Source organism: Heptranchias perlo, chromosome 5, assembly GCF_035084215.1.
Source record: "Heptranchias perlo isolate sHepPer1 chromosome 5, sHepPer1.hap1, whole genome shotgun sequence".
In the NCBI taxonomy this organism is placed as follows: Eukaryota; Metazoa; Chordata; class Chondrichthyes; order Hexanchiformes; family Hexanchidae; genus Heptranchias; species Heptranchias perlo.
The window spans coordinates 68,328,463-68,347,771 of NC_090329.1; the positions used below are offsets into that span (position 1 = coordinate 68,328,463).

The following is a 19,309-nucleotide window of genomic DNA, read 5'->3' on the forward strand; positions in this document are numbered from 1 at the left end:
CTGCTGTCTATCCGATATGTGCCTCCAGTCCCATACCAACATGGTTGATACTTCTGAAGTGGCCTAGCAAGCCAATCAGTTGTATCAAACTGCTACCCAGCGGTTCAACAAGAAGGCTCATCGCCACCTTCTCAGGGCAACTAGGGATGGCAATAAATGCAGGTCTTGCCAGTGATGCCCACATCTCAAGAATTAATTAAACTAAACAGTGGAAGTAGAATGCTGTAGACAGAGCTAAGTGATCCCAATACTAATGGATTAGGTCAAAGCTCTACAGTCCTGCCACATCCAGTCGTGAAGGGTGGTGGACAATTAAGCAACTAACAGGAGGAGGACACTCCATGAATATCCCCATCGTCAATGATGTTGGAGCACTGCACATGAATGCAAAAGACAAGGCTGAAGAGTTCGCAATCATTCTTCAGCCAGAAGTGCTGAGTGGATGATTTGTCTCAGCCTCCTCCTGAGGTCCCTACAATCACAGATGCCAGTCTTCAGCCAATTTGATTCACTTCACATGACATCAAGAAATGGCTGAGTGCACTAGACACAGCAAAAGCTATGGGTCCCAACAACATCCCGGCTGTAGTGCAGAAGGCCTGTGCTCCAGAACTAGCCCCGCCGCTAGCCAAGCTGTTCCAGTACAGCTACAACACTGGCATCTACAGACAATGTGAAAAGTTGCCCAGGTATGTCCTGTCCACAAAAAGGACAAATCCAACTCGGCTAATTACGGTCCTATCAGCCCACTCTCAATCATCAGCAAAGTAACGGAAGGAGTTGTCAACAGTGCTATCAAATGGTATTTACTTACCAATAGCCTGCTCACCAATGCTCAGTTTGGGTCCCGCCAGGACCACTCGGCTCCAGGCCTCATTACAGCCTTGGTGCAAACATGGACAAAAGAGCTGAATTCCGGAGGTGAGGTGAGAGTGATTTCCCTTGCCATCAAGGCAGCATTCAACCAAGTAGATTTGACCACGTAGCTTCGCCCCAAAAACACTACAGTTCACCAGCAGCTCAAACAGCATCCTTGCTTTAAGGATTAGGCTAAAGCAGACTAGCTCTGTTGAGCTCTCATGTGCTATGTTATATAGGCAAGGTACATGTCAGGGGCAGAGTCTCACCAAAATTGTGAAATTCAGCATGAGACCTCACTGAATAATTTTAGTGGTTATATATTATGGTTAAGCTTGCCTGCAGCACTGCCTCCTTTAGCCCCCAAAAATTGCACTGTGCAAAATTCAGCATCAAGGGCAATTAGGGATGGGCAATAAATGCTGGCCTTGCCAGCGATGCCCACATCCCATGAACGAATAAAAAAAACACTATATTGGGCATGAGGTCAGATATTTGATCTTCCAACTCATGTGTGATTTCCTCCAGCATTTGATTGTTCCTTATATTTTCTATGGTTAACACAATATTTAATGTATCTGCTTTGTGATCAGTAGCCAGCTTGCAACAATTTCCACTTTGCAGATCTATAAAGTATAAATGGCCAACATCTCTAATCTCATTTATATCCAGCAACTTCCTTTCCAGGCTTTCCACTCACACAATCACCTCAGGTCATAACAGCGGTTGAATTTATCCATCTGCGATCAATTGTGATTATTTCAGTAATATAAGCATTATAGTTAAGAATAATTTGGATATACATTATTTTTACACACTGTTCCAGTGATAGACATTGTCACAGCCAGGGCAGCTAAGATTTGACTGGATCCCAAGTAACTTTATTAATAGTTTAACAGTTTGAGGAAAAATAATTATACATTTGGTAGATGGCAGCATCTCTTGACAGCTCACTGAGTTTCTCCAGAAAAATTTCATGTTGTATCCCTGGTCTGTGATGAGAGAGCACTATTTTAAGGAGTTAACATGCTGAGAAAAATTAATAAATCTAGGCAGTTTGCAGTATGCATTCTTTGAACACTGATTTTGATTGGTCTCTACAATAAGCAAAATATTACAGACTGTTCTCCCAAATAGAAAAGAAGAAACTAATACATACAATGTCTTCCAACTCTTCCTTCAGCACCTCTCCATTTTCTTTAATGTCTCCTTTGGTAGTCGAGGCTAGCTTTTGTCTCTTTTTTCGATTGCATTTAGAAATGTCTTCATTGTTGCGTGTTGGTGGTTCCTTTCTCAGCATGGATTCACTGCAGCAGAATAAGAGTAAATAAAATCAACAGAATGTCAATAACTTCAATAAAATTTCCCTCACAAAGAGTTTAAAGGCACTCTCATTTGTTACAGGGATTTTGCTCCTGTTTCAAGTGAACGGCCTCCATGAACTGTAAAAAGAGAAGAGCAGCACACATTGGGAACTAATCCCTGTAGCGCTGCTGGGCTCCACTGTTAATACAGAGACAATGGGGAGAATTCTATTTATGGCAGAATCTGTACCTGAAGTAGTTTGGGGTAGGGCTTACACCCACCGTTCTAACCTTGTTCTGATCCTGACCCATTTTCCTGGCTCAGGGAGAAGTAGATATGCAGGGCGGGCTCACAGCACTATCTCTGCTCTCCAGTGTGAGTGCACCACTGCCAGGAGGAAAAAGGTCATGGCGCTGCATCAGGGCACTTACTGCAGCACCTGAAATGGGTGAGGCACATATTAAAAGAGCCTGAAGCCCCTAAACACCAGACAGGAAGAATTTTTAATTTCATCCATTACTTTTCTGCATTCTAAAACTAGTTTCAACTCTTCTTTTAGGAACTATATTCCAACAGTATGATAATCAAATTTTTTGACTGGCTCAGAAGGAGCCAATTGCAAGAGAACGGGCACTTGGAGGGGTGGGGTATGGCGGAAGAGATGGCCTGTTTCCTATCTTGCAGCAAAGAAACTCTTCTTTCCTTACTCCCACTGCCACAGTTCCTCTACTTCCTTTCCTCTGTCCTTCCACATCGGAGATGTAGAGGCAAGGACAAAGGAAAATACAGAGTCCAAGGGCATGATTTTAGCATGGCGGTGGGAAGTCAGTGGTGGGTAGATTGGCGCAGGGAAACCCGGAACCAAAGTAAGTGCGTTTAAATCTTCATACATAACTCGATTGCAGGCAATTACCTTTGCTTCCAGGTTTTGCGTCTCCAAGCTGCGCAGTGGGCCTACTGCACTCCTGAATGAGGAGATTTAAAGCCCACTATTTAAAGGACCAGTCCAACAATGTATTTTGAAGGAGAATGAACAAATGGAGTCCAGGAGAGCAAAGGCAGATTTACTGATGCCTCCTTAGATGTACTACTGGATGCAGTGAGAGCCAGGAGGGAGGTAATTTATCCCAGTGATGGGAGGAAGAAGCCCGGTTCTGTCACCAAGAAGGCATGACTGGAGGTGGCAGAAGAGCTGAGCAACAGAAGCATGGTGCCCAGGTCATGAGTTCAGTGCAGGAAGTGTTTTAATGACCTAACCAGGTAAGGAAAAATTAGTACATTTGCTGATTCACCCACATCCTGTGAAATGCACCCCCCCCCACTACAGTCTGTGTTGGCAAGACTACTCCATCACATCACTTCTCACACCCAATTAAGTTTCTGCATCAACTAACCTTCACTTTCTATGCACTTCCTCATCTCCCCATTTGTGCACCCATCACTGCCACTCACCCCAATCCTGATGCAATGTGATACATCTGTCTGATAGTCACCCTCTGATGTATCTGTTTCATTGTCAGAATCATCCAAAGCAATGCATCCATCGGGTGAATATGTCACTTTCAGTCACTCACAAGTCTGTCCTTTCTCCCCTTGTAGGAGAAGCGAGCACAAAATGCAAGGGAGAGGACGAGGACTGGAGGTGGACCATCATAGATAGTCCAGCTCACAGATGCGGAGGAGGCCATGGAGATAAGTCGGACTGATGCACACCTATCTGTCAGAGATGGAAAAGCTAGCGACTCGCAGGTGGCTGGTGACAGAACCGTAACATCTTTCACACACATGATGAATTGATTTTATTAATGATTGAACTGTTCCACGCCTCAGTGTGGTCATTGGAAAGATTGTCACTTTTCTGATGGAAAATTAATATTGGTTTCTGTTGTCTTCAAGAGCCTTAACGCCTTCATCAACAATCTGGCGAAATCAAAGAAAGCGATTCCTCAGAGGAGCTCATTCCTTCTTAGGGTGCACCGTCACATGACATGCAACTATGCACCAGCGGAGATACTGGCAATTCTGTGGGTCCTGTTAGCCAGATATTTGGGCTGTCACCTGGTGCACGAGCAGACATTGGTGGTAGGGGCAGCTGTGGGGGGTCCGCGTCGGGGGGCACACTCCTCTCCAAGCTCTGCTCAGCTGGACACAAATGCTGAACCTCGGGGGCCATCGTTGAGAATGAGAATAGAGATACACCTGCACCTTTGCGAGGTACTGGAAAGGGTACCATGCACACTCTCCACAATAGCGGAGAGGATGGAGGTGTCCAACTCCATCGTTAGTGCATTGGTGGCGCAGGTAAGTGCGGGAATGTCCGTGATGGAGGGAATGGTAGCCTCCATTAAGTTTCAAGCACGGCTCTAAATTGAGTCCACGCATACCATGATAACAGCCATGCAAACTCTGGATGCCAACATGTCTGCTGCCTTAAACAGGAAAACAGATACTTTAACAGTAGCCTTAGAACACAGCACATCTCCTCACCAGCCTGCTGGCCTGCAGAGTGGTGGGAATGATGTTTTACTGGCTCGGGAGAGGGATGGTGGTGAAAGGGGACATGGAAGTGGGGATTCCACTCAAGGCACCCATTGCTCCCCACCCCCTTCCCTCCCGCATCCAATACCCGCAATGGTGCTACCTCTCTCAATGGCCAAGTCTGCCCCTGAATTTGTCCTTTCATGTGGTTCATCATGAATGCCAAGACATGATACCACCCATTGGGCGTGTCTGCAATGGGTGTATGTTTTTTTTTATTCGTTCATGGGATGTGGGCGTTGCTGGCGAGGCCAGCATTTATTGCCCATCCCTAATTGCCGTTGAGGTGGTGGTGGAGAGCTGCCTTCTTGAACCACTGCAGTCCGTGTAGTGAAGGTTCTCCCACAGTGCTGTTAGGAAGGGAGTTCCAGGATTTTGACCCAGCGACGATGAAGGAACGGCGATATATTTCCAAGTCGGGATGGTGTGTGACTTGGAGGGGAACGTGGAGGTGGTGTTGTTCCCATGTACTTGCTGCTCTTGTCCTTCTAGGTGCTAGAGGTCGTGGGTTTGGGAAGTGCTGTCGAAGAAGCCTTGGCGAGTTGCTGCAGTGCATCTTGTAGATGATACACACTTCAGCCACAGTGCGCCAGTGGTGAAGGGAGTGAATGTTTAGGGTGGTGGATGGGGTGCCAATCAAGCGGGCTGCTTTGTCCTGGACGGTGTCGAGCTTCTTGAGTGTTGTTGGAGCTGCACTCATCCAGGCAAGTGGAGAGTATTCCAACACACTCCTGATTTGTGCCTTGTCGATGGTGGAACGGCTTTGGGGAGTCAGGAGGTGAGTCACTCGCTGCAGAATACCCAGCCTCAGACCTGCTCTTGTAGCCACAGTATTTATATGGCTGGTCCAGTTAAGTTTCTGGTCAATGGTGACCCCCGGGATGTTGATGGTGGGAGATTCAGCGATGGTAATGCCGTTGAATGTCAAGGGGAGGTGGTTAGACACTCTCTTGTTGGAGATGGTCATTGCCTGGCACTTATCTGGCGCGAATGTTACTTGCCACTTATCAGCCCAAGCCTGGATGGTGTCCAGGTCTTGTTGCATTCGGGCACGGACTGCTTCATTATCTGAGGGGTTGCAAATGGAACTGAACACTGTGCAATCATCAGCGAACATCCCCATTTCTGACCTTATGATGGAGGGAAGGTCATTGATGAAGCAGCTGAAGATGGTTGGGCCTAGGACACTGCCCTGAGGAACTCCTGCAGCAATATCCTGGGGCTGAGATGATTGGCCTCCAACAACCACTACCATCTTCCTTTGTGCTAGGTATGACTCCAGCCACTGGACAGTTTTCCCCTTGATTCCCATTGACTTCAATTTTACTAGGGCTCCTTGGTGCCACACTCCGTCAAATGCTGCCTTGATGTCAAGGGCAGTCACTCTCACCTTACCTCTGGAATTCAGCTCTTTTGTCCATGTTTGGACCAAGGCTGTCATGAGGTCTGGAGCCGAGTTGTCCTGGTGGAACCCAAACTGAGCATCAGTGAGCAGGTTATTGGTGAGTAAGTGCCGCTTGATAGCACTGTCGACGACACCTTCCATCACTTTGCTGATGATTGAGAGTAGACTGATGGGACGGTAATTGGCCGGATTGGATTTGTCCGGCTTTTTGTGGACAGGACATACCTGGGCAATTTTCCACTTTGTCGGGTAGTTGCCAGTGTTGTAGCTGTACTGGAACAGCTTGGCTAGAGACGCAGCTAGTTCTGGAGCACAAGTCTTCAGCACTACAGCTGGGATGTTGTCGGGGCCCATAGCCTTTGCTATATCCAGTGCACTCAGCCATTTCTTGATATCACGTAGAGTGAATCGAATTGGCTGAAGACTGGCTTCTGTGATGGTGAGGATATCGGGAGGAGGTCGAGATGGATCATCCACTCGTCACTTCTGGCTGAAGATGGTTGCAAACGCTTCAGCCTTGTCTTTTGCACTCACGTGCTGGACTCCGCCATCATTGAGGATGGGGATGTTTATCGAGCCTTCTCCTCCCATTAGTTGTTTAATTGTCCACCACCATTCATGACTGGATGTGGCAGGACTGCAGAGCTTTGATCTGATCCGTTGGTTGTGGAATCGCTTAGCCCTGTCTATAGCACGTTGCTTCTGCTGTTTAGCATGCATGTAGTCCTGTGTTGTAGCTTCACCAGGTTGGCACCTCATTTTTAGGTACGCCTGGTGCTGGCCTCCTGGAATGCTCTTCTACACTCCTCGTTGAACCAGGGTTGATCCCCTGGCTTGTTGGTAATGGTAGAGTGAGGAATTTACCGGGCCATGAGGTTACAGATTGTGCTGGAATACAATTTTGCTGCTGCTGATGGCCCACAGTGCCCCATGGATGCCCAGTTTTGAGCTGCTAGATCTGTTCAGAATCTATCCCATTTAGCACGGTGGTAGTGCTACACAACACGTTGGATGGTGTCCTCAATGCGAAGACGGGACTTCATCTCCACGAGGACTGTGAGGTGGTCACTCCTACCAATACTGTCATGGACAGATGCATTTGCGACAGGTAGATTGGTGAGGACGAGGTCAAGTAAGTTTTTCCCTGACCACCTGCCGCAGGCCCAGTCTGGCAGCTATGCCCTTTAGGACTCGTCCAGCTCGGTCAGTAGTGGTGCTACCGAGCCACTCTTGGTGATGGACATTGAAGTCCCCCACCCAGAGTACATCCTATGCCCTTGCTACCCTCAGTGCTTCCTCCAAGTGGTGTTCAACATGGAGGAGGACTGATTCATCAGCTGAGGGAGGACGGTAGGTGGTAATCAGCAGGAGGTTTCCTTGCCCATGTTTGACCTGATGCCATGAGATTTCATGGGGTCCGGAGTCAATGTTGAGGACTCCCACGGCCACTCCCTCCAGACTGTATATCATTGTACCACTATCTCTGGTGGGTCTGTCCTGCCGGTGGGACAGGACATACCCAGGGATGGTGATGGAAGAGTCTGGGACATTGGCTGAAAGGTATGATTCTGTGAGTATGGCTATGTCAGGCTGTTGCTTGACTAGTCTGTGGGACAGCTCTCCCAATTTTGGCACAAGTCCCCAAATGTTAGTGAGGAGCACCTTGCAGGGTCGACTGGGTTTGGTTTGCCGTTGTCGTGTCCGGTGCCTAGTGGTCCGTCCGGTTTTATTCTTATTCTGACTTTTCGTAGCGAGATTTTACAACTGAGTGGCTTGCTAGGCCATTTCAGAGGGCAATTAAGAATCAACCACATTGCTGTGGGTCTGGAGTCACATATGGGCCAGACCGGGTAAGGACGGCAGGTTTCCTTCCCTGAAGGACATTAGTGAACCAGATGGGTTTTTACGACAATCCAGTAGTTTCATGGCCATCATTACTGATACCAGTATTTTAATTCCAGGTTTTTATTTAATTAATTAATTGAATTTAAATTCCCCAGCTGCCATGGTGGGATTTGAACTCATGACTCTGGATTATTAGTCCAGGCCTCTGGATTACTAGTCCAGTAACATAACCACTATGCTACCGTATGTGTGGTTGAAGGACTGTTTTGTGCAAATGGGGAGGGGGGGGGGGGGGGGGGATGTTGGTGGCGGTGGTTGGTCCAGGCGGCCTGAGTATTTCAAAGTCTTCAATTTGAACATCTCATTGAGAACCTATTAGAGATGAAGGCATCCCTGGCAACATGGGCAGCTACATGCGCCGCTGCTCTAGCAATGGGTTCTCCATCTTCATTTTCCTCCTCCTCATCCTCTTGCTCTTCTTCAATGTTGCCGCCAGATGTGGCTGCTTCATGAGCATATTCGACCTCCTCCACCTGTAACCTTCTCTGCTGCGCTACATTGTGCAGGACGCAACACACGACTATTACTCTGCATATCCTCGCTGGCGAGTACTGAAGGGCTCCCCCAGATCTATCCATGCACCTAAAGCACATCTTCAACATTCCTATGGCTTGTTCAATGATAGACCTGGTGGTGATGTGGCTCTAGTTGTACCGCTGCTGTGCCTCGTTGGTGGGGTTTCTCACAGGTGTCATGAGCCATGTCTGCAGGGGGATCCCTTGTCTCTAAGGAGCCAGCCTATTAGTCTGTCTTGTGTGTGGAAGAGGTCTGAGATGTTGGACTGGCGCAAAATTAATGAATCATGACAGCTGCCAGGGAATCTGGCACACACCTGCAGAAATCTCTTCCAGTGGTCGTACGCCAGTTGTGCATTGATGGAGTGATATCCCTTTCGGTTTATGAGCAGTCCTGGCTCATGTGGAGGCCCTCAGATTGCTGCGTTTGTGCAATCAATTGTGCACTGCACCCATGGGAAGCCAGCCAAAGAGTTGAAACTCACTGTCCTCTCACTCTGGCTGATGTCATCACGGCAGAAGTTGATGTGGTCGGATGCCCTGGCAAACAAGCCATCTGTCACTAGTCGTATACACTTATGTGCAGACGACTAAGACACCCTGGAGATATTACAGGTGGCGCCAGAGAAGAAATTGAAGGCAGTGATGACTTTAACTGCAACAGGCAACGCATGGCCACCAGGTCCAGCCTGGAGCAGGCCTGCATGAAGGAGCGTGCAGATGTCTGCGACCACCTGCTAACTCAATCTGAGCCTACGTAGGCACTGCTGCTCAGAGAGGTCCAGGAAGCTTAGCCTCTGCCTGTACACCCTCTCGTGGGTAATGCCTTCTGCAACCTCGGCTCCTCTGTTGGTCCCCTCTCTGCTCTTCTCCAGGTCCTTGTGGCGCACCTCTGTCTTGTGCACTTGCAACTCCCAGAACTGCACAACATGCCTGCCGCAGATGTTGATGTGCCTCCTCCTCAGATGTAGTATGGAACAGATCCATTGCACCCCCCATCCTGATCTTGTAAGTTTGAGGGGGTCCAAAATATAGTTAAATTTGTCTGAACACAAGAATTCTCAGTCTCAACAAAGAAATCTGAGTTTAAATAAAGAACTCCCAGCCAAAGGTTTGCCTGGGAGAACTGAGTGCCCAGCTGCAATACCTCGCCTTTTATTGAGATGTGTCAATTATTGGTTTAAAGGGCCAAATGAACTTCGGCTGCAACCCGCCTCCATTTCCATGGCATCTTTCAGAAGCCACGGGAGACACATTCAGGAGAAGTTAGATTAATTTCTGTTGTAGAATCCACAAAAAGTTAAGTAGCTCAAGTGTTTCAAGTGCTTTAATTGGCCCTTTAAATATCGGCCTGCCGGCTTTAATTGGGGATGGGACGTCCAGATGTCAGTTGCCGCGCACATCCAAACGCGCCTGGGTTAAACCTGGAAGTGGGTGCTTTGGAACTGGAATGCGGTCCCACTCCAAAAACTAACCATTTTTACTGCCCAGCCACCCCCAACCCCCCATTGTTGGCAGTTAAAATTACCCCCCAAATCTCCACTCCATTACTGTCATGCACATGCAGCGAGGGGGGCAATGGGCTGGCAGCCGACATTAGTGACAGTGAGGAGAGGAAACTTATGATGGAAAATGTTAGGGCTGGGACTTCTCCACCACATTTTCCTCCAAACAGTGCTTCAGGACTGCCTTAAAATGCATGGATTCCTGAAAGAAAATCCACCCCCACAGTCTAAATATGTGGAACGAGCTCCCCACATTTACTTTAATTAAACCAACATTGTAACCTACATGCTCATGTGCCTACAATGCCATTGGTTCATTTTATGCCAAGTTGGATTAGAACTATGGGGGGGCAGCCGGGGCAGAAGTGCACGTCTACAACTGGTTGCATTGCATTAGTGTAAAAGTGCCTGAAAAGAACGTAATGGTTTCTGGAGTTTCTAACAGAATGATATGCATATTTTAAACACACAATTCAGATTTGGAGTATATGAAGAGAAAAGAATTGCATGTCATGTTTTGTTTAATTACAACTCCCATTGACTGTTCACATCAACAATGGCCATGAGGAAGTCCGTTGCAGATAAGCTTCTGCCCTCCTAAATGGAAAAAGACATAGGAAGACAAGTCCCTGCTCAGGGGTCAGAAACTTGTGCAAATTAGACTGCAGATTTGTTATGGGGAGATCGCCAGGATGTTTCAGATTTCCATATTAAAAAGGGTGGCAACTTCCGGAATAGTAATACAGTTTATAATATGTGACTGTGAAAATCACAAAATATCCCTTTTACATTTTCTATTTTTGTTCTTAACTCTTCCAGGTTTCTCCTCCTTTCTGTTCCTCAATTTTAATTTTAATTTCTTTCGCTCATAGAAACATAGAAAATAGGGCCGAATGGCCTGCTCCACCATTCAATATGATCATGGCTGATCCTCTATTTCAATACCATATTCTCGCTCTCTCCCCATACACCTTGATGCCTTTTGTGTCTAGAAATCTATCTAGCTCCTTCTTAAATATATTCAGTGACTTGGCCTCCACAGCCTTCTGTGGTAGAGAATTCCACAGGTTCACCACCCTCTGAATGAAGAAATTTCTTCTCATCTCAGTCCTAAATGTCCCACCCCGTATCCTGAGACTGTGACCTCTCATTCTGGACCCCCCAGCCAGGGGAAACATCCTCCCTGCATCCAGTCTGTCTAGCCCTGTCAGAATTTTATATGTTTCAATAAGATCCCCTCTCATTCTTCTAAACTCGATTGAATACAGGCCGAGTCGACCCAATCTCTCCTCATAAGACAGTCCTGCCATCCCAGGAATCAGTCTGGTGAACCTTCGCTGCAAGTATATTCTTTCTTAGGTAAGGAGACCAAAACTGCACACAATACTCCAGGTGTGGTCTCACCAAGGCCCTGTATAACTGCAGTAAGACATCCTTAATCCTATACTCAAATCCTTTTGCAATGAAGGCCAACATACCATTTGCCTTCCTAACTGCTTGCTGCACCTGCATGTTTGCTTTCAGTGACTGGTGTACAAGGACACCCAGGTCCCTTTGTAGATCAACATTCCCCAATCTATCACCATTTAAATAATACTCTGCCTTTCTGTTTTTCCTTTGCAGTGGATAACTTCACATTTATCCACATTATTCTGCATCTGCCATGTATTTGCCACTCATTTTCTATTTCCTTTTATCTATTCCACTACTGGCACCTACTCAGGGCAACTGGGATGGTCTTGCCAGTGTTGTCCACATTCCAACAGCAGTTAAAAATTAAATGGTTGTAGAGAACATCATATACAACCCAAATTTCAGGTTTAATTTACTACAATCTTGAAAATAAGCTTGATCCAGAGCTGCTCGGGTTTCAAGTTATGCATAGTACTTCAGATCAAGTAGTATTCCTAATCATTATGGACTTCTGTGAGAAGACTGGCACTTTCAGCTGCAAATCCGCAGCCTTTCCGGTGCACTCACGCCGTGACAAAGCAAGCAATGTAGGAGCGAGCAAGGATGGGGCCATGCGGGGACTCCTAATCCAGGCATCCGACTCGGAGAGACCCGGCATATGAAACAGGGCTGGTGGGGTCAGAGATAGCATGCTGCAAAATAGTGGAAATGGGTCCCACCTGGATTATCAATTTCACTCAAATACCACAAGGGTGGGAAGTAGCAACGTCACAAGAATAAATTTCTGAGGATGAGCTCCCAATATATTTGGCAGATTTTCAATTGGACATTAGTCAAATAGTACATTAATAGTACCCACCTGTCCATTAGTGTGCTGACCTTGCCAGGTTTTCCAGTCAACAAGTACTTGCATTTACTTAGTGCTTTTAACAGAAAAAGTTTTGAGGTGCTTCACAAACAGGTATATGGGAAATGGGTGCCAAGCCAGGAAAGAAAAGTGACCAAAAGCTTGCTCAAAAAGACAGATTTTTAAGGAGGTTTTTAATGAAAGAGGAGTTGGAGAAGTTTAGAAAGAGAATCGCAGAGGGTAGGAACCAGATGACTGAACCAACGTTAGGATGAATGAAGAGGGGACATGCACAAGAGGTCAGAGTCAGCAGAACAGTGTTTAGCAGGGGATACTGGGCTGGAGGAGGTTTGCAGAGTTAGGCCGCAGTGAGCCCAGGAAGGATTTAAGTAAAAGGACAATGATTTTAAATTTAAGGCAGCAAGAGACAGGGGGCGAGTATATGTCAGTAAGGGCAGGGTTGATAGGTGAACAGGACTTGATGCGGGACAGGATACGTTTAGCAGTGTTTTGGATAAGCTGTTGACAACGGATTTCAGATTAGGAATGAAAGTGTTGGTGTAGTTGAGTGTGGAGGCGATGAAAGCATGTATAAAGATTTTGTTGGCCAAAAGGCTGAGTTAGAGTTGGAGGTAACAATATTTGCTGGGATGGAAGCAGGCAGTGTTTCTAATGGAGAGGATATGGGGTCTGAAGCTCAGTTCAGGGTTGAACAGATCACTGAAGTTGTGAACAGTCTGGTTCTGAGAGGGATTTGAACAAAGGAAGAAAAGGTGCTGGGAGGAGTGGGTGGAGAAGCCAAGGTGTGACTTGAAAATAAGGGACATGTTACTGCCACACCGCTTTGGCAGGCAGGTGGTGAAAAGAATAGCTCAGCAGCTGTAAGTCATGTCTTGGTGAATGTCAGGATGTTAATGGAATCATCCACAATAAGGTCATGGACAGCAAGGGCCTTATTCATGAGTTAGTAGGCATTCTAGGGAGAAATGTAAGGCAGTTACATTTACATAATGTGGGAGACTTCCTAGCCCATTTTGTGGATGGCATTAGAGGAGCGCATTAAACAGCTCCTCTTCCTTCAAAAAATGAGTAAAGGTGTTACTTATTGGAAAACCCACTGTCCCAGTGTCATTAACATACCAAAAGAATGGCAGTGCCAGAACACTTGGCACAAAGTCCCCAGCCAACTAAGTGGAAACAGAGAAAAAAAAAGTGCAAAAATAGCCTCAAAATCTTGCTGTAGAGCTCTTCAAATGCATTTCTATATGTAGCACATCTTGCAGCTCTGGGAGCCTATTTTATCTGGCCGGGTAGCTGACAGAGCACTGTGCCTAGAAATTGCATGGATGCTTAAATAGCATAACTGAGACTAATTTTAATATCGTTAGCTGCAAACCGGAAGGCACTTCTGGCACCAGTACAAAACCTGTCCAGAACATTGGTAGGGGAACTAAATGGTTATCAATCTGGCATAACAATTTCCATCCATTTCTTGGATCAGTTATGCCGTATTAATCCTGTTAATGGGTGTAATCAATCAGAAAATCTACTCTATTGAAACTATTTATACAAATTCATTGTTGCATTCTTTCTCTTAATTTGAATTTGTTGATAAATTAGAACAATTTCTAAAGTAGCCCATAAGATATAAGGGTAAAAATTACCCAGTCCTTGTCTGCTGCCAGCATGTATTGAAAAAAAAAATCACAGCAGCACACTTGCAATTTCCCAATACTTGCTAATGGCAGGCAAAGACTCAAAATATCTACGCTATAGTTAATATTTTGTCAGCAAGTTAATGGATTTCATAGTTTCCATCACTTAAATGCTACTGTCAGGCAGGCCAAGGAGTGGCATGGATTGCATGCATGAACAGGTCCTTGGAGAGGATCATTCTGTCCTGTCAATCAAGGTGCATGAGGAAGGCAGGAACAAATTACAGTAACATCCTTATATTCTAGCATGATTTAGCTTCAGCCAATACAACCACAGAAGTTTACAGCATAGAAGGAGGCCATCATGTCTGTGCCAGATCTTTGGTAGAGATCCAAAACTAATCCCACTGCGCAGGTCTCTACTCATAGCTCTATAACTTCCTCTCCTTCAAATATTTTTCCTTAAAATATGAAATGGTCCCTGCCTCAACCATTCCCTGTGGCAAAGCACTCCATGCTCCAACAATTTGCTGCATCAAGAAATTTCTCTTAACGCTCTGTGTGAAATTGATGTCCCCTCATTACTGATTCTCCAACCACAGGAAACTATCTTTCCCTATTCACTCTATTAAATCTCTTCATTATTTGAAATAAATCTATTAAATCTCCTCCACTTCACTGGAAATAGTCCCAGTATCTGAAGTCTTTCCTACACCTATAGCTTCCCATCCTGGCAAACCTACACTGTACATGCTCTATGGGCCAAATATCCTCGTAATGTTTGGCGTAACTATGGCATAAGAGTGGCAGAGTGCCAATTTCTAGTGAAGAAACTCGCAAGTAATTGATTTACACTGGTTTAATGCTGAAATATCACGAGAGTTTCCTCGATCTTTTGTGCCACTTCTGCAACACGTCTGCTGAAACCCTCTGCCGCTTATTAACATAGCTACGCTTCCCAATGCAAAAGAACAGTTCACGCAAGTTTTCTGCACTCCAGTAATGCGAAGACGTAGACCACGCGACCCTATATTTAGGCACAGCATGGCCCGAATTCACTTGTTATCAACGTACCTGAGGAATTTTAGCCCTGGAATTTAATAGCAATTTTCTGTGTGATTTCTTTTCTTACGGAGACTTGCACTATACTTACCCAAAGTGTTATCGGTCTCAGTGTATCTGAAATTTTTCAGAACTCTGTATCCTCTCCACCCGATCAGAAGGACTAAGTAGCAGGAATGACCTCCAATGTTCTATTTACTAATGTAAGGAATCTAACACCACCAGGTTATAGTCCAACTGTTTTATTTGAAAATCACAAGCTTTCGGAGGCTTTCTCCTTTGTCAGGTGAGTGTGGGATTCCATGGAAGGTTACCGCATTTATAGTCAGAGAATTTATATTCATTGAGTCATAGAGTCATTTATAGTCATTGTTCTGTGACTATATATGCGGTAACCTTCCATGGAATCCCACACTCACCTGACGAAGGAGAAAGCCTCCGAAAGCTTGTGATTTTCAAATAAAACAGTTGGACTATAACCTGGTGTTGTAAGATTCCTTACATTTGTCAACCCCAGTCCATCACCGGCATCTCCACATCATGCCTATTTACTAATGGAAGAGAGGTAGCAGAGACAAGAGGCTCTGAGCGTGGGGCACCTCGGCAGAAGACAGCTGTCGACATCTCACAGACTGTTGCTGGTAGTGATGAAAGCCATCAAGGCCCTGAAATTTTACAGTGCTGGATCCTTCTAGTCAGCTATGGGGGACCTATACAGTATCAGCCAGAGAGCTGTAAGAGCCTGCATTCGCTAGGTGACAGATGCCCTTGTCCGGAGAACACCTGACGTCATCAGCTACGACATGTCGCAAGCGAAACAGAGTCAAGGCCATTCAATTCTACAGGCTCAAACTGGTTTCCCTAGGGTGTGGGGGCTTTCAATGGCACTCAGGTGGTGCTAGAACCCAGAACCCTATCCCATACACCAACAAGAAGGGGTTCTACTGGCTGAATGTCCACATTGTCTGTGATGCCCAAAAATGGAAACTACAAGTCAACACAGCTTGCAGGAAGCTGCAACAACTTTATTCTGCACCATTCAGCCATCACATAGTTACTCAGTGAGGCAAGGTGAATGGACAGTTGGATCCTGGAGGACAAGACTTATCCCCGATGCCATAGCGAATGACACCATTCCATGTAACCCGCAAGGCAGCAGAGGAGTATTACAATCTTGCCAAGAAGCAACCAGGCAAGCGATGTACAGGACCTCTAGGGTTCTGAAACGCCGAATCAAGTGCCTGGAGAGGTCGGGGATATCCTACAGTGCCCGCCAGAGGCCGGTGAGAATTATTGTGACCCGCTTCACTTCACAATTGCGCCTTGCGGGAAGGGCTCAATCTAAACATAGCTGGCGAGGAGCCGTTGGCACCAGAAGATCCTGGGCTGCGGGTCCAAGAGCCCATAGACGATTCCTGCTCAGTGTTGTGGCTTCAAGCTGCCAGGACTGTCAGAAGGCAGGACGTTATGGAGTTGTTCAGTACCTGATTGCCTCCAACTTTAAGACAAAGTTTCCTCACAATAATGTTTGTCTGGAAGCAATACCCATCCGAGCAAACGGCAACGTATCAGCCTCCTTACCCCCCACGATTAAGCTTACTTTCATCAGCTGAGTGAACAAGTCTGAACCATTCACGTGGACCGTTCCCTGTTTGACTATAATCTCAATGATTAACGAACCAGCGAATAAGCGAAAATTCAACTTTCATACAACAATGGACACAACACGAACAGGCTTCCATGAACAACAGAGCATAAAAAGTGAACTTTCAACTAGAATACACACATTGCAAGACCCAAGCCTTTCTCCATAAAACTGCATTAGTGACCAACAGAATAAGTGCACAAAGTGCATACTTATATTGCAAGATATAAAACATTTTCCATGGAACTCTATTAGTGCACTTTGAACCCTAATAAAGAAAAGGCCAAAGACAAACAGGCCTGTATCAATGACTCAGATCAGAAAAAGTGCAATATCAAACTGTATACATTAACTGCAAGATTAAAAACATTCAAAAATAGAATTGTATTAGTGCACACTGAACCTTAGTAAAGAAACATCCAAAAACAAACAGGCCTGACTCAAAAGAGAATAAGTGCAGTATCAAACTGTACACAGGAATTGCAAGAAAAGAAAACATTCTCCATGAAACTGCAATAGTGCACAACGAATCTTTATACAGAATTGGCCGAAAACAAACAGGCCGACATAATAACTCAGAACAAAAAAAATGAACAGCCAACTGTTATGGAGTAAGGGCAATGTACAAAGCAGTCCCCAATAGTAAAAATGAGCAAATGAAGTGGATTTAGCAAATGTACAGTCACTCTACTTTTTTGAGATACCGTGCATCCCCCTTGGTGCCTAGACAATCCATTCTTCCAAATATTCTACTGCTGTGTCTAACAGTGTCCTTGGGACCAGGAAGGGGGGGGGGGGAAGTGGGGTGCTCCTGGTGCTGGACTGAAGGTGGCCCTCAACTCATGGCAGCTGGCATAGAGCTGCTGCTGCCGCTTGCATCTCTGGAGAGAGCCCACCCTATTTCACTTCCATGGTGGTCTGAGAGGGAAGGGTGGAACCCTGGCAAATGCTGCCATCCTGAGACTTAGCAGCAACAGGCACTTGGATTGCAACCACCACCCTTCCACTTGGCCCTGCATCTGCAGCCCCAGTCATCAGCTGGATGGCTGGTGTGATGGCAGCAATTAAATCCTCGAAGCCCTGAGTCACTGCATTAGTCAGAGACTGGAAGGCATGATTCAAGGTGCCCTCCAATCTGTTTGCAAAGCCACAAAAGCTGCAGTCTGATCTTCCATGGAGGTGAAAGCACAGACAGGTCCATGTCTGCCCCCTACCTGGGCATCTACTGCACGCCATAATGGCCATTTGCTGCATTGGTTCATGCAGAGCAGTCACTGCCTCCATGTTGCCATATATCAGAGATATGGAATCTGCAGCCACACCTGTGAGTTGCCGCAGATCATGGGAGATGGTCCCCAGAGCACTCCCGTACCTTTATGTTACAGGAACATGCATCTGTTGAGGAGCAAACCCATGAAGTCTGGGTCCCATGACTCTTCAGTCCTTTTCTGCCTTCTACTCTGCCTCTGTGGAGAAGTAACCACATCCTCCCTTTCTTCCGACTCTTCCTGGTACCCCAAGCTATTGGACTTAGCCGTTGAGCTTATCTGGCTATGACTAACTGACTACCTCCGGGTGTGTCTCTGTGCTGGTGCCTGGAGAAGGTGAGCCGAGTGATACTAATCCTGAGATGGAGAGGCAAGGAGGTACCAAGGATGGTGCCCTCTCACACGAGAAGACAGGAATAGGGTCCAGGTCTTCTGCTTTTTCCATATCAACAGAGAGGCATATGGGGATGTAGAGACCCAAATCTTCTTCATCCCTGAGCTGCTTCCCCTCTTCCGCTTCCTTCTCCTCATCCTCCTCCATGGCTGGCTGTATAGGCATTGCTAGTTTTCTAGGAAGAAAAGGCACAAGGTTAGAATGGTTGAGCATGTCCATCTTGGTATGCAGTCTCCATTTAAGGGTTCTGGAAGGCTTGGTCTGTATTCTGGTACAGAGGGCTGCCATGAGAGTTAACAGAGGTTTAGGTGTTCACCTTGCTGTGGCTTAATGCATCTCAAAAGCTGGATTTCCTTCTGTTTATTGTGGGGGGAAGGGGTCAAGGTTCTCAGAATTAGGAACCACTCCCCTCCACCCACCCACTGCTGTGCCCCATCTCTCCTTGGCAGTGTGTGCCAAATTGTCCTGCAAAGACAAAAAGGAATGTAAGTGAGGCTTACAGTTTATCACCGTGTGTAGTGTCACTGTAGAGGTGGTGCGCGAGGGTGCCAAATTGGTGCAGTATGTTTGGAGTTGTTATAGTCAGTTGCTGTGTGATTAAGGAGCTGTACAAAATTGCTGTGATTAGGGAGCTCTTGCAAAATACTACAAGAGTGGGTGATAGAAAGACCCTTAAGCCCAGTGCAGTCTGAAGTGTCAGTTCTGGTTTAAGGGAGTTTGGTGGTGCCAAGAAAGAAAGGGACACCCTGGTGAGTGTCTTGCCTGATCATCTCTGGTCAGGTCATTAAACTTATTTCTACACTGTTCAGAGATCCTGGGAGTTACAGAGGAGTCCCACCTCCCTCCAGGCACCACGACTCACAATTCGGGCCCATCTAAGAGGGCCTGTAGGTCTTCATCTAAAAAGTTACAGGCCCTCCTCCTGCCAGCCTGATTTCTCCCAGTGCTCTCCTTGGTGGGCATCTCTCTGTGGAAATGGAAATGATGTTGCAAC

At 46.3% G+C, this 19,309-nt stretch overlaps 1 protein-coding gene across 2 annotated transcripts in view; it reads right to left on the reverse strand.

Annotated features, from left to right (window-relative positions):
• Positions 1–19,309, reverse strand: part of l3mbtl3 (L3MBTL histone methyl-lysine binding protein 3) — a 181,940-nt gene that overhangs the window by 126,878 nt on the left and 35,753 nt on the right. For both annotated transcript variants that reach the window (XM_067984557.1, XM_067984556.1), the window contains exon 5: positions 2,018–2,165. In XM_067984557.1, coding sequence (XP_067840658.1) covers positions 2,018–2,165 — 148 coding nt within the window. The remainder of the gene's footprint in view (positions 1–2,017; positions 2,166–19,309) is intronic.